This window comes from Schistocerca piceifrons, chromosome 1, assembly GCF_021461385.2.
Source record: "Schistocerca piceifrons isolate TAMUIC-IGC-003096 chromosome 1, iqSchPice1.1, whole genome shotgun sequence".
Classification (NCBI taxonomy): Eukaryota; Metazoa; Arthropoda; class Insecta; order Orthoptera; family Acrididae; genus Schistocerca; species Schistocerca piceifrons.
In genome coordinates, this window is record NC_060138.1 from 495,900,523 (window position 1) to 495,916,485 (window position 15,963).

At 42.0% G+C, this 15,963-nt stretch overlaps 1 protein-coding gene across 1 annotated transcript in view; it reads left to right on the top strand.

The window, feature by feature from the left end:
• The window catches only part of LOC124741615 (glucose dehydrogenase [FAD, quinone]-like), a 96,709-nt gene that overhangs the window by 38,601 nt on the left and 42,145 nt on the right, over positions 1-15,963 (top strand). The window contains exon 2 of the mRNA XM_047248731.1: positions 13,627-13,975. Within this exon, the coding sequence (XP_047104687.1) occupies positions 13,627-13,975 (349 nt within the window). The remainder of the gene's footprint in view (positions 1-13,626; positions 13,976-15,963) is intronic.

The window sequence follows — 15,963 nt, forward strand, 5'->3', positions numbered from 1 at the left end:
GTGCTGCCAGTAAGTTTACAGATGATGTTGTTCTGGTAGATACTTCTAACTTTGTTTTTTGGCAATGAACTCTGAATGTGAGACTACGATCCAACTTTACTCCCACGTATTTTGGAGTGTAGCAATTAGAGTCCTGCATGACCGAGTAAGCGAGCACAAAATACGAGGTGGGGCTAGCACACCCTAACTGGATAGGCTGCCCGCACTAGTTCGTGTGACCGAGCATAGAAGCCGTGACCGAATACGTAGCACGTAACTTCAAACATATTACACGTGTCATTATCCGTGTGACATTGCAGCCAGTACGGGCTTCTCATTTGTGGTGTGTGTCTCTATGGAATCATGCAGCGCGAGGAACCAGTGCAGTGGGACGTAAGATTGAAACCAATGTTCACACATTGAAGAAACGGGAAGGTCTAAAAAGCCAAGTATGGAGTACATTTCTGTTGGTTGTAGACGAAAACAGTGCGTCTACTGGGTACGTATCGTGCCTAAACTGCTCCACAGTATTGTGTTTCTAGTCGGGAACCACTCATTTAAAGAAACACAGTTGCAAGAAACCTCACAAAGATACACCGCCTTCAGGGATACCGGCAGTAATAAAACATCCAACCAGGGTGCCAATGTGATTAAGGCTTTGGAAAATCACTAAAGGATTCCTTGTGCTGCTCACTGTATAAACACAGCACTTAGCCACATTTTCGATGAAGATAACCTCTTGTTAAATCATGCCCCGAACATCGCATCAACAATAAATACTGTAAAATGCATCGTAAGGTACATTAAGAAAAGTGGCCTCTGCTCGTCTTTGAAATCATCGTTGAAACAAGGGGTCTGTACACTCTGGAACAGCTTGTACACTATGTTGGAATCCTTACACACTCAGTAGAACGAAGTTGCTGCTTTGCTGACGGCGCTTAGAGATTGAAAAATTGCGTAATTTCTGAGACCATTTAAAGAGGCTACAGATGAATTAGAAGGCGAAAAAGAACCGACAGTCCAGTTATTTCTTCTTTGGTTTCACAAACTGCAACAAATTTGCAGTGTCTATGACATTGTCTGTCAGGTGAGTAATTACTGCAGTTAAAAGCACTGTTTCATTGTGATACATGATAGATTTATAATTATCTACCGTAATAGATGTGTACTAACAGATATGTATTTTTCAACAGGAGGTACAAAGGATTAAAAATCGAGCCTTGACTTTCGTTTGTCAGATTATTATGATCACTTCCAGAGATAAAATTGCTTCGTTTCTTTGGCCGTCTTTCCGTGATCTTAATATGCTTGAAATAAATGAAAAGCAGGAAATTCTTAGCAATGTGCGACGAATGTATGCTACTTACGCAGGTACAACATGCAATCATTAACAGAATCGTTTTTGCATAGTTGGTGGATAGTGTATTACAGAGCAATGGGAATGCTATAATTTGTATAATATTTCATTAACGTAAAACATCTCGTTTTCACAGGGACGTTTCGATGATTTCCACATCAGTTCTGTAGTACTTGTCTCTTTTGTTTATTGTCATACATCCTTCAAGTACTGTGTCATCACCACCCAGAAAGAGAGATCGTTTCAAGGAATGGAGGAACAACAGATCATCCGCAGCAGATGAAGTAGATCTCTACATTTTAATGCACCTCGAAGATGAGGATGACATCTTAAGGGGTGGAGCAGACATGAAACATATCTGCCAGGCCTGGCTGCAGTTGCAAGACGTATTTTATGTATCCCAGCAACACGCGCACTTAGTGAAAGATGCTTTAGTAAAGCCGGCATGTTACTAACAAATCGCCGCAGCCGGTAAAATCCGGAACGCTTTAGTGATTTACTGCTGATCAACAATAATTATAATTTTGTTTCTGTTGCAAACAAGTGAAAAGTATGACAAGTTACGTTTGTAAATGTTTAATGTTCTTTATACGCTTTCTTCATGAAGATCGTTGTCTTCTAGATTACAGGGAAAGCACTTATTTAATGTTTCTTGTTAATGAAAGGAAAAATAAATCTTCTGTTTGGAAATGAGACTCGTCTTCTATCCGCGATTGTACTGAAATATCGTTTTACTTTCCAATTTAGCTGTGTCACGTACCCGTTCTACTAAACGTTACTTTTCTATTAAAAGAGAGAAAGAGACAGAGATAAATACATTGTGTGTTTTATATATATATATATATATATATATATATATATATATATATATATATATATATATATATATGTGTGTGTGTGTGTGTGTGTGTGTGAGAGAGAGAGAGAGAGAGAGAGAGAGAGAGAGAGAGATAGGCCTTGGATTTGTACAGTACAGTACAGTGCAGCGAGCCGGGGCGGAGCGAAGTGAGACCTCAGCGGTGACCAGTCATGCTCGGTTATCCGCGTGTCCGGAATCCGGACATGAGACATGGGGCGACTACGTGACCGAGCCGAGTGGTGTGGGGCCGGACACGAGCGGCTCGGTCCCCGCGTCAACAGGCGAGCCGTGACCGGTCAAACACAGAGCGCTGCAGCACTCTAGTAGCAATGGCATTCTTGTTGGTCTCTCGAGAAAATATTTAACTTTCTCCTGCCTTCCTGGCTTCTCAGATGAGAGGCACAGACTTGCATCTTTCCGGGGTTTGGATTAAGGTGGTTATCGTCGTAATACTTTCCGAGATCTTCAAGCGCTGCTGTCAGTTTCATCTTCACTTCCTCAAATGTTTTGACTTGAACTTCAGTTGTTGTGTCATCTGCATAATTAAATGTTCTTGTTCCGGATTTGCCTGGTTGTTTGTTTGTATAGATGTTGTACAGCAGGGATGCCAGTACACTACCCTGAGAGACAGCATTCTTCAAGGTCCTCCAGCGGCTCTTCTTGTTAAGCAAAGCGTTTTGCAACACTGGATAAAATGCCTTAAACAGTAGTCTTTTCTGATTGAATATACCTTTCTAATAAACTTCTTGTGGTTGACGGTGTCATACATTGGTGACAGATGTATAAATGCTACTTCTGTAACTTGTAAAATTTGGAAATTTGTGGTAAGGTCCTGTGGGACCAAACTGCTGAGGTCATCGGTTCGTAAGCTTACGCACTACTTAATCCAACTTATACTAACTAATGCTAAGGACAACATGCACACCTATGCCTGACGGAGGACTCGATCCTCCGACGGGTGGAAGCCACGCGAGCCGTGAAAAGGCGCCCGAGACCTCGCGGCTACACCGCACGGCAATGCAATTTATAAACGTCTTCTATTTACTGAGTCTTATTGATGATTTGACCACATCATGACTTTCTTTGGTGGACATGTGACTGTTTATTTATAAGATTTTTATCAACATGTTGTGAGATGCGATTGAGACTCGTCCTTTCCAAGACTTTACACAGTTGGCGGAGAAGAGCAGCTGGTTAGAAGTGTTTATGGTCCGTTGCTTCTTTTCCAGACTTGGCAACTGCCACAACTTTATCTTTGATCCACTCTGCAATTTTGAAATGCAGGTGTTCATTACGTTCAAGATCCAGTGATTTCTAATTGATCCAAACACATTAATTTACTCAGGTGTTAGGTCGTCTAAGCCTGCAGCTTTATTATTCCTCATAGATTGAAAAGTTACTTCCCGTTCTTCCACGGTGACAGAGGTTGGTACTGGGCTAAACTCTGCATCTCAGAGGAGCAGGTGGACCCTATGTCCTCAATTATTTGCTGGACGCTTTCCAGTCCCTTCCTTCCACTACAGCTTTTGTTCTCTACAGTTCCCTCTAGTACCACAGAGGTTATTCCCTGAAATCCTAACACGTGTCCTATCACCTTGCCCCTTATTCTTGTAAGTGATTTTCATGTGTTTCTTTCTTCGCCGATGCTGAGGAGAACCTTCTCGTTCCTTATCTTACCCGACCACCGAATTTTTAACATCCTGCTATAGCACAACATCTGAAATGCTTCGTTTCTTTTCAGGTTTTCTGACAGTCCACGATTCACTACAATACAGTGTTGTGCACTAAATATATATTCTCAGAAATTTCTTTCTCGGATTAAGGCCTATGTTTGATAATACCAGACATCTCTTGGCCATAACGTCCTGTTTGCCTGTGCTGATCTGCTGTTTATGCTCTTCTTGCTTCATCCGTTGTGGGTTATTTTGCTTCCATTGTAGCAGAATTCCTTAACTTTGTCCTCTTTGGGGGCCACAATGTTGATGTTAAGTTTACTTCTAAACTATTTTCTGATACCTCTAAATAATTTCGTCTTTCTTCGTTCTATTCTCTATCCATACTCCGTTCTCATTGGAATCTTCATTCTGTTTAGCAGGTCCTGCGATCCTTCTTTGTTTCCTCTGAGTATGGCAATGTTGTCAGGGATTTTTATCGTTGATATCCTTTCACACTGAATTTTAATCCTACTCTTGAAACTTCCTTTTATTTTCATCGCTGCTTCTTAGGTCTGGAAATGTAAGAGACTATAGGGGGTGGATTGTTTATGCCATTGTTTTTAACAAACTATAATGTCACATGTTCGTAGTGCAGGGTTGTGTTTCTCCATAGCCATAGTTTATTTGTTGTACTATGGTAACTGCTTAGTCTCGTGCTTAAAGCGGGAATTGTGAAAAAAACAACTAAAATTGCAGCTAGTTACAATGGGAGGTGAAGTGCTTACAGAAAATGCTCAATACTTTGCTGCCAATTGTGTAATTGAGACATGAAACTTGAAGGTAAGACATTAATTATAGTGATATTGGCTACAGTTTTAAGTGGGATAACACCCACTCACACATAGTTTGCCTAGAAGAGTAGATGGACTAACATTTTCTGCCATTTTGCAGAAGAAGCCATGGTGTCATAAAATTATAGTTATTCAGCAACACACTGTTATGTGAAAGTGTCTTACCTTAAAAATTTATGCTAATACTTTCTTTTCTGTCGCTGCAGATGCTTCTCTCACTTCAGTGTACAGAACAAGAATGATGAAGCTCACCCATTTGATCTAATAATAAAAGGGGTAAGGGAGAGGGACTGGGCTATAGAGAAATTAGGAAAAGAGGGGGCGATATTGACTGTGCCATACACAATTGCCCAAATGCATGATGAGGCTGGGACATCCCCAGAGAGCGAAGAATAGAGGTTACTTTGAAGATAACTCGCACAACTGCCTCAGGTGTAACATGATACCCCTTATCTTCTCACCAGAAGGCTTATCTCGCGGTAACACTCATCTAGAACGTGCATCAGCTAATTATTCATGACCTGAAGTCATACCCAATGGCTCCCCACATCGTGACGCCACCAGTAAAACCACTTGCTGGCGCTCCATGTTCTTTCATCCCACATTTCGACGCCACTGATCAGCATTCCTTGCATCTCAGTCAGAGCACCATTCCAATTGCAGCTGTTTGTGTTGTGCTGCTAATGGTAGCTTATGCATGAGACAGGAATTCCCCAGTGCAGCTGCTGGTCATTATCGATCAATGGTGCAGGATGACACTGAATGTTGCAGGGAGTCTATTACTTCTTTCGGATGGCTAGCGAAGATGTGAAGGGCTTATGATGTACTGGGTGCACAATACGGCGATTCCCGCTTGTGGTGGTCAGATGTAGTCGATAGTACGCCTGTTCTCACATTGTCCTGCAATCTAGTATGGACCGTTAACACATCTGAATGTCCCACAAATCGGAATACTGTACGATTCGATCAACCAGCCAGATATAGTCTCACAATGAGGTTCCTTTTGAACTGTGTCTTGTGCAGATAATGCTGTCTGACACAAGTACGTGATATCTCCCTGTCTTTCAAATTGATCTTTCAACATCTAACTCTGTTGATGCCTCTTATATAGCTTTTCAGACCCGGTAACAACACTAAACATGAACAGTGCTGACGCACTCTGGTGGCCATTCCACATGTGACAGAGAATTTGAACTCTAATCATTTATGCATCCACCAGTATAATGTATATGTTCAAAGTCACTTTTACACCTGACCATTTCTTCTGGGTGCTTCACTTTTTAATCATGCAGTGTACGTCTAAATTTTTATTTGGTACTCAAATGCCAAAGTGATAGAAAATGGTTCAAATGGCTCTAAAAACTATGGGACTTAACATCTGAGGTCATCAGTCCCCTAGACTCAGAACTACTTAAACCTAACTGACCTAAGGACATCACACACATCCATGCCCGAGGCAGGATTCGAACCTGCGACTGTAGCAGCAGCGCGGTTCCGGACTGAAGCGCCTAGAAACGCTCGATCACAACGGCCGGCCCCAAAGTGATAGAAGACATTGAAATAGCCACACTAGTTGCCAGAACCAAAGTTCATTTTGTCACTGACACAGTAATAGCTCAATGTTTCCCACTTCCATAAAATACATCTTGGTCCCTCCATTGATATGAAGCCCTATATGATGCAACATTTCATCAGAAGATGACTGTGACCTACTACTGACATTGGTTATTGTATAACTAAAACTACAGTTATCCATATTTCTGGCATTTGATCACAATGTCAAAATGCATCTCTCCAAACAAATTTATGGCACACAGTATTCTTCGGTGTACAACACAAATTAAATTCTAGTGTAAGACCCACATCTGTCGACTAGACACACACACACACACACACACACACACACACACACACACACACACACACACAGGACTACACCTATGCACTTAAGTGGAATATACTGTACGTACATTACATGTTTGCAAAGAAACACCTGTTGGTGATAACGCTCAAGTCCCCATGTACATAAATGAAATTTGTGATTTTAAATACACTCCTGGCCATTGAAATTACCATACCATGAGCAACAAACGTCATACTGGCATGAAATGTGCTACATGATAAGCATTTCACTGCAACTGCACAAAGTAGATAGAAGTGTGCCAACTACACTGATCAGCCAGAACGTTTTGATCACCAACCTACTATTGATATAAACCCATCCAGGCGAAAGCAGCATCAACTAGAAAGGAACGACTGCTAGTCAGACACACACACACACACACACACACAGTGCTTGTATAATCAGTGAGCATGTTGTCCATGTGTAGAATGGGGAAGGTGTGTGATCTAGCTGAGTCTGACCAAGGCAGACTGAGATGGCGCAGAGGCTCGGCACGAACATTGCAAAAAGTGTACGACTTCTCGGATGTTTGAGGAGTACCTTGGTGAGTGTCTTCAACAGGTGGCGAAACCATCGTGAAACCACATCCAAAGGTCGTGGAGTGGAGTGGCCAGTCTTCATTACAAATGTCGGATGTTGTAGGCTGGGCAAACTGGTAAAACAGGACAGGAGGCGAACTGTGGCAGAACTAACATCAGACTTCAATGCTGGGCAGAGTATATCTGAATATGCAGTGCACTGCACTACTCCTAAGAATGGGACTCCACAGCCAACGACCCATGCATTGTCCAATGTTAACACCACGACATTGGCAACTACTACTGAAATGGGCATTGGACGTTGGCGAAAGACGTTACTATGACAACCAGCATGACATTACAACCAGTATACACATGGAATTACAGTACAATACCCAGATATCACAATATTTTCTACATACCTTCTGGAAGTAATATTACTGTATGTGGATTGCACAAACGTAACGAGAGTACGCACCACTTATAAAACAAAGGGGCCACATTGGCTTGTCAGATACGTGAAACAAAGTAAATAAATAGTCCATAGCACCAACAGTGTATCCCAGAGAGGTGGCGGCACACACTTGATGAACAGCTGGCGTAAGTGAGCCATTCACCGATAGTTAAATGTTCTTTGAAATACAGTATCCTAATCGTTAAATACAATGACATAGGAATGGTTATTATATAACAGAAAACGTTTCTACCAGTCTAAGCGAAAACAACCACAAACATTTAAATAGTATCCCAATATAGAGCAAAAGCTGTCAGTTCAAAACTGAATCACTGAAACACTTAGCCTACATTATTATGTTTATACCTTGTTTGTAAATGTAGATAAATTAACATGTTAAAAGTGAGAATACATACAGATATTGTCCTTATACCTACAGGATTATCCACATGAATATAAATACGTTTGTCATGCAAACATTCAAAGAGTAATGTCAGCAGCAGTTGGCTAAGAAGAATGTCTTAACAATACGCCTACAGCACGCCATCATACGCTTTGCATAAGGGATTGGATAAAAAAATTTATTCACATATTCTTGGAAAAATTAAATTAACAGCGTAAAACTTTATAATATGCTCCAAAACTGTCAGCTGTTAGTGTGAAGTACCTACAGATAGTACATGAAAGAGCTGTTTGTGATATGTGCCCGATCAAATGTGATAAGAACACACTTAGAAAATAATATAAAAGGTAGGCTGCAACTTTTCATACAACAGTTTTATAGGCATTATACACACATGTATTTAAAATCATTAGGTGTAGGGCAGCAACTCGGATTATCAGAGGAACCAAAATAGAGATGTACTCTATTCAGAAAATCAGGTCTAGCGGTTATCCGCTTGAATGAAAGCAGCTGCCAGGTAACGTCAGCCTGGCTATACCAGTCTTGAAAAACCATGATGATGTACTATACATTGAAGTACAACAATAAACTGTAGTAATAAAAAAGAAAATACATCCTGATACGCCAGCACATTGGAGTACATCACTGAGTAGCTAGTGGATACCACAATAGAAAAATGCACCTATAATCACTTATCCCCCCCCATGAACCGTGGACCTTGCCGTTGGTGGGGAGCCTTGCGTGCCTCAGCGATACACAACGGAGGGGTATCTGTTGAGAGGCCAGACAAACGTGTTGTTCCTGAAGAGGGGCAGCAGCCTTTTCAGTAGTTGCAAGGGCAACAGTCTGGATGATTGACTGATCTGGCCTTGTAACAATAACCAAAACGGCGTTGCTGTGCTGGTACTGCGAACGGCTGAAAGCAAGGGGAAACTACGGCCGTAATTTTTCCCGAGGGCATGCAGCTTTACTGTATGATTAAATGATGATGGCGTCCTCTTGGGTAAAATATTCTGGAGGCAAAATAGTCCCCCATTCGGATCTCCGGGCGGGGACTACTCAAGAGGATGTCGTTATCAGGAGAAAGAAAACTGGCGTTCTACGGATCGGAGTGTGGAATGTCAGATCCCTTAATGGGGCAGGTAGGTTAGAAAATTTAAAAAGGGAAATGAACAGGTTAAAGTTAGATATAGCGGGAATTAGTGAAGTTCGGTGGCAGGAGGAACAAGACTTCTGGTCAGGTGACTACAGGGTTATAAACACAAAGTCAAATAGGGGTAATGCAGGAGTAGGTTTAATAATGAATAGGAAAATAGGAATGCGGGTAAGCTACAACAAACAGCATAGTGAACACTTTATTGTGGCCAATATAGATACGAAGCCCACACCTACTACAGTAGTACAAGTTTATATGCCAACTAGCTCTGCGGATGACGAAGAAATTGAAGAAATGTGTGATGAAATAAAAGAAATTATTCAGATAGTGAAGGGAGACGAAAACTTAATAGTCATGGGTGACTGGAATTCGAGTGTAGGAAAAGGGAGAGAAGGAAACGTAGTAGGTGAATATGGATTGGGGCTAAGAAATGAAAGAGGAAGCCGCCTGGTAGAATTTTGCACAGAGCACAACTTAATCATAGCTAACACTTGGTTTAAGAATCATGATAGAAGGTTGTATACATGGAAGAACCCTGGAGATACTAAAAGGTATCAAATAGATTATATAATGGTGAGACAGAGATTTAGGAGCCAGGTTTTAAATTGTAAGACATTTCCAGGGGCAGATGTGGACTCTGACCACAATCTATTGGTTATGTCCTGTAGACTAAAACTGAAGAAACTGCAAAAAGGTGGGAATTTAAGGAGATGGGACCTAGATAAACTGAAAGAACCAGAGATTGTACAGAGTTTCAGGGAGAGCATAAGGGAACAATTGACAGGAATGGGGGAAAGAAATACAGTAGAAGAAGAATGGGTAACTTTGAGGGATAAAGTAGTGAAGGCAGCAGAGGATCAAGTAGGTAAAAAGACGAGGGCTAGTAGAAATCCTTGGGTAACAGAAGAAATATTGAATTTAATTGATGAAAGGAGAAAATATAAAAATGAAGCAGGCAAAAAGGAATACAAACGTCTCAAAAATGAGATCGACAGGAAGTGCAAAATGGCTAAGCAGGGATGGCTAGAGGACAAATGTAAGGATGTAGAGGCTTATCTCACTAGGGGTAAGATAGATACTGCCTACAGGAAAATTAAAGAGACCTTTGGAGATAAGAGAACCACTTGCATGAACATCAAGAGCTTAGATGGAAACCCAGTTCTAAGCAAAGAAGGGAAAGCAGAAAGGTGGAAGGAGTACATAGAGGGTCTATACAAGGGCGATGTACTTGAGGACAATATTATGGAAATGGAAGAGGATGTAGATGAAGATGAAATGGGAGATATGATACTGCGTGAAGAGTTTGACAGAGCACTGAAAGACCTGAGTCGAAACAAGGCCCCTGGAGTAGACAACATTCCATTGGAACCACTGACGGCCTTGGGAGAGCCAGTCCTGACAAAACTCTACCATCTGGTGAGCAAGATGTATGAAACAGGCGAAATACCCTCAGACTTCAAGAAGAATATAATAATTCCAATCCCAAAGAAAGCAGGTGTTGACAGATGTGAAAATTACCGAACAATCAGTTTAATAAGCCACAGCTGCAAAATACTAACACGAATTCTTTACAGACGAATGGAAAAACTAGTAGAAGCCGACCTCAGGGAAGATCAGTTTGGATTCCGTAGAAATACTGGAACACGTGAGGCAATACTGATCTTACGACTTATCTTAGAAGAAAGATTAAGGAAGGACAAACCTACGTTTCTAGCATTTGTAGACTTGGAGAAAGCTTTTGACAATGTTGACCGGAATACTCTCTTTCAAATTCTAAAGACGGCAGGGATAAAATACAGGGAGCGAAAGGCTATTTACAATTTGTACAGAAACCAGGTGGCAGTTATAAGAGTCGAGGGACATGAAAGGGAAGCAGTGGTTGGGAAGGGAGTAAGACAGGGTTGTAGCCTCTCCCCGATGTTATTCAATCTGTATATTGAGCAAGCAGTAAAGGAAACAAAAGAAAAATTCGGAGTAGGTATTAAAATCCATGGAGAAGAAATAAAAACTTCGAGGTTCGCCGATGACATTGTAATTCTGTCAGAGACAGCAAAGGACTTGGAAGAGCAGTTGAACGGAATGGATGGTGTCTTGAAGGGAGGATATAAGATGAACATCAACAAAAGCAAAACGAGGATAATGCAATGTAGTCGAATTACATTGGGTGATGTTGAGGGTATTAGATTAGGAAATGAGACACTTAAAGTAGTAAAGGAGTTTTGCTATTTGGGGAGCAAAATAACTGATGATGGTCGAAGTAGAGAGGATATAAAATGTAGACTGGTAATGGCAAGGAAAGCGTTTCTGAAGAAGAGAAATTTGTTAACATCGAGTATAGATTTAAGTGTCAGGAAGTCATTTCTGAAAGTATTTGTATGGAGTGTAGCCACGTATGGAAGTGAAACATGGACGGTAAATAGCTTGGACAAGAAGAGAATAGAAGCTTTCGAAATGTGGTGCTACAGAAGAATGCTGAAGATTAGATGGGTAGATCACATAACTAATGAGGAAGTATTGAATAGGATTGGGGAGAAGAGAAGTTTGTGGCACAACTTGACCAGAAGAAGGGATCGGTTGGTAGGACATGTTCTGAGGCATCAAGGGATCACCAATTTAGTATTGGAGGGCAGCGTGGAGGGTAAAAATCGTAGGGGGCGACCAAGAGATGAATACACTAAGCAGATTCAGAAGGATGTAGGCTGCAGTAGGTACTGGGAGATGAAGAAGCTTGCACAGGATAGAGTAGCATGGAGAGCTGCATCAAACCAGTCTCAGGACTGAAGACCACAACAACAATCACTTATCCACCATTGGATAACATGCTGCTAGAATATATGAGAAGAGTATTCACGTAACATTGTACTAACAATATATTATAGAAAACTAACAGTATCATAAAAAGGTTGACTCTGTATCACAATAAGATTACATCAAAGTATCAATAACAGTGCATAGACCTCATCTAGTAATTACAACTGTGAGATGCCTATGTTTAGAAGATAGTATACACTTAGGTGACAAAAATCGTAAGATAGCGATATGCACATGTGCAGATGGCGGTAGTACCACGTACACAAGGTATAAAAGGACAGTGCATTGGCAGAGCAGTCAATTTTACTCATGCGATTCACGTGAAAAAGTTTCTGACGTGATTATGGCCGTACGACAGGAATTAAAAGACGTTGAACGCGGAATGGTAGTTGGAGCTAGACGCATGGGACATTCCATTTCGGAAATCCCTAGGCAATTCAACATCCTGAGATCCACAATGTCAAGAGTGTGCCGAGAAAATCAAATTTCAGGCATTACATCTCACCACTGACAATACAGCGACAAACGGCCTTCACTTAACGACCGAGAGCAGCGGTGTTTGTGTAGAGTTGTCAGTGCCAACACACAAGAAACACTACGTGAAATGACTGCAGAAATCAATGTTGATGTATGACGAACATATCGGTTGGGAGAGTGTGGCGAAATTTGACATTAATAGGCTATGGCAGCAGACAACCAGCGCAAGTGCCTTTGCTAACAGAACGATATTCCTGCAACATCTCTCATGGGCTCATGAGCATACTGGATGGATCCTAGATGATTGGAAAACCGTGGCCTGGTCGGATGGGTCCCAGTTTCATTTGGTAAGAACTGATGGTAGGATTCGAGTGTGGTGCAGACTCCAGGAAAACATGGACCACAGTTATCAATAAGGCGCTGTGCAAGCTGACGGTGGCTCCTTAATGGTGTGGGTTGTGTTTACATGGAATGGACTGTGTCCTCTGGTCCCACTGAACCAATCACTGACTGGAAATGGTTATATTCAGCTACCTGGAGAACATTTGCAGCCGTTCATTGACTTCATATTCCCGAACAACAATGGATTTTTGTTGGTTGACAATGCGCTGTATCAGCGGGCCGCAATTGTTTGTAATTGGTTTGAAGAACATTCTGGACCATTCGAGCGAATGATTTGGCCATCCATCGAAAATTTATGGGACATAACCGAGGGATCAATTCATGCACAAGATCCTGCACCAGCAACACTTCCACATTTATGGACGTCTATAGAGGCAGCACGGCTCAATATATTTAGCACGGGACTTCCAACAACTTGTCAGTCCCTGCCACGTCGAGCTGCTGCACTACCCCAGGAATATGGAGATCTGGCACAATATTACAAGTGTCCAAAGAAATTTGTCACCTCAGTGTACAAAGTTAAGAAGTTGCACAAACATTTTCATATATTATTTTATTAAACTTTATGAAAACAGGATTATTTAGGACTATCAGATATAAGTAATGTCTCAAAACACTTCAAATTTGTACGTGACCTGATATTTATGTCCTGTTTAAAATTTTTGGTCGACTTACAGAGAGCAATGAACACCTTGCAGTACGTGATGCTGACACTTTCAAGTCAAGGTCTATTCAAGGGATTAAGTAGGAAAGAAATCTGTAGTTGTAATTGGTAATTGAGTTCCTGGTTTCGGTATGCAGGCAACCGGGTACGGATCCAGATGCAGTGGACAGCACCCGCACCAGCCTCGCAGTGGGTGCAGGAGGCAGACACGTGCACCCTGGGCGGTACCGCTGGCGCGCTTTTCTCACAGTTGTTGGCAACACTGGCACACGCTCAGTGCCTGCTGTCAGATCGCAGTGCCTGGACACAGCGCATCCGCTACCAGAGTATGACTTCGTGGTGGTCGGCGCCGGGTCCGCTGGGTGTGCAGTGGCCGCCCGCCTCTCGGAGAACCCTGCCTGGAGGGTACTGCTGCTCGAAGCGGGTGGTGACCCGCCGCCTGCCTCAGATGTGCCCGCACTCACAGCGACACTTCAAAGGACTGAGGTATGTGACTGCCAGACCACCAGCTAGTATCACAACAAACACCACCTGGCTACTATGTGCCTCGGGCTATCTACCCCACACCACTCACTCTTGCACAACTCAATCCATCTCCACTCCGAAGGTCACTGGTGTGGTGGCACTCAACTCAGGTAGTTAATTCGAATCCTGGTGATGGAAGAGTTTCACTGCCAGTATTTTGAGGGTGAGTGAAGAAAAGTGGTGACATAAAGCTTCTGATCGCCAGTGTTCTCAGATACAGACAGCCTGGTTAAATTACAAATGTCTCGCACTGTATTTTGGAGTGAGCGTAAGTGACACAGCTGCTGGTGAATCGTCCTCCAGATGGGAACATTAATCTCTGTGGCTCATTTGGTGCTACTCGAGAGAAAGAGGCTGCATGCAAGCAACAGGTTTCATCCTCTCCCATCTCTCATCGCCAAACAACACAAGCATTACACCACACATCTCCTAGCATACAATTCCATACAGCTGTTTCTTTCTTTTCGCTGGTTATTCACAAGTGTAGCAGTCTCAGATGGTGGGCCTAAAATACCGTCGTAAAATGTATGAGATGTTCTCCCTGAATATTTTTTTGACCGGTTAGTTCAGGAGCCCATTAGAAGTGTAAATGGCTGAGAAAATCTTGAGCAAATAGAGAACATTGTGACGGATATAGGGATAAGTGACCACAAAGTCGTTATAGCGCAACTGAATATTGCAAAACCCAAACCCACCAAAAATAAATGCAAATTATGTCCACTTAAATAAGCAGAGCCATTTGAACCTTTGAATCAAAGAAAAACTATTTTCGTTGCGGTGAGAGCTTTTCACGAAATTTCAATCTGCAGCGGTCTCCTCAGAATGCGAAAATATTTTGTTGACACCCATTTACATCGGAAGAAACAATCACTGTAATAAAATAACTCATAGCTCGCACGGAAAGATTTAAGTGCTCGTTTCTGCCACACACTGTTAGAGAGTGGAATGGTAGAGAAATAGTGTTAAGTCGTTCGATGAAACCTCTGCCAGACACTTAAGTGTGAACTGCAGAGTATTCATGTAGATATACACCGAAAGCTGACGTCTGTTATGTTGGAAAGGTTGTTCAGTAGCACTGTCGTATTACTTCCCCATCCCACTAGTTAGTAATAGTAACAACCACAAAATGCCTTGAAATAAATGAGCGGATCGAAGTAAAGGGAAAAATTTAAGGAAAGCAAATGTCAGGCTGAGATTAACTGGAAGAATCTTAAGGAACAGTAGTTCATCCACGAATGAAATAGCTTAAAATACTTAGACACTGCTCGACAGTTTGCGACCTTTACTCGTTTGAATTAATGGAAGAGACAGAGAAGATCCAAAGAAAAACGGTGCGTTTCCTCACAAGATCGTTTAGTAAGCGCGAGAGAAACACGGTGATGCTCAACGAACTCGAGTGGTAGGCGCTACTAGAGAGGAATTATGCATCGCTCAGAGGTTTAGTTTTAATTGCGAGGGCGAACTTTCTGAGAAGTATCGGGCAAGATATTACTTCTTCCCACAGACGTCTCGCTACGGTTGCAGGTTCGAATCCTGCCTCGGGCATGGATGTGTGTGATGTCCTTACGTTAGTTAGGTTTAAGTAGTTCTGAGTTCTAGGGGACTGATGACCTCAGATGTTAAGTTCCATAGTGCTCGGAGCCATTTGAACCATTTGAAGCCACAGACGTCGCTCGAAATGACCAGTGCGGGAAAATATGAATTAGAGCTCGTATAGTTATTTACCAACAGCCGTCCTCCCCTCATAATATTCACGTATAGAACGGAGTTTGATCGAAATTATAGTGGTGTCAAAAGTACCCTCTATCACACATTGTATAGTGGCTTGCGGAATACAGATGCAGAGTTATATCTTTCTGTTACAATACCTACAGCACGGCCCACATTTTTCCCGACGTCTGCGACCAGAAATATTTGATAAAAATTCACATATTTGAGCAGTATTCGTG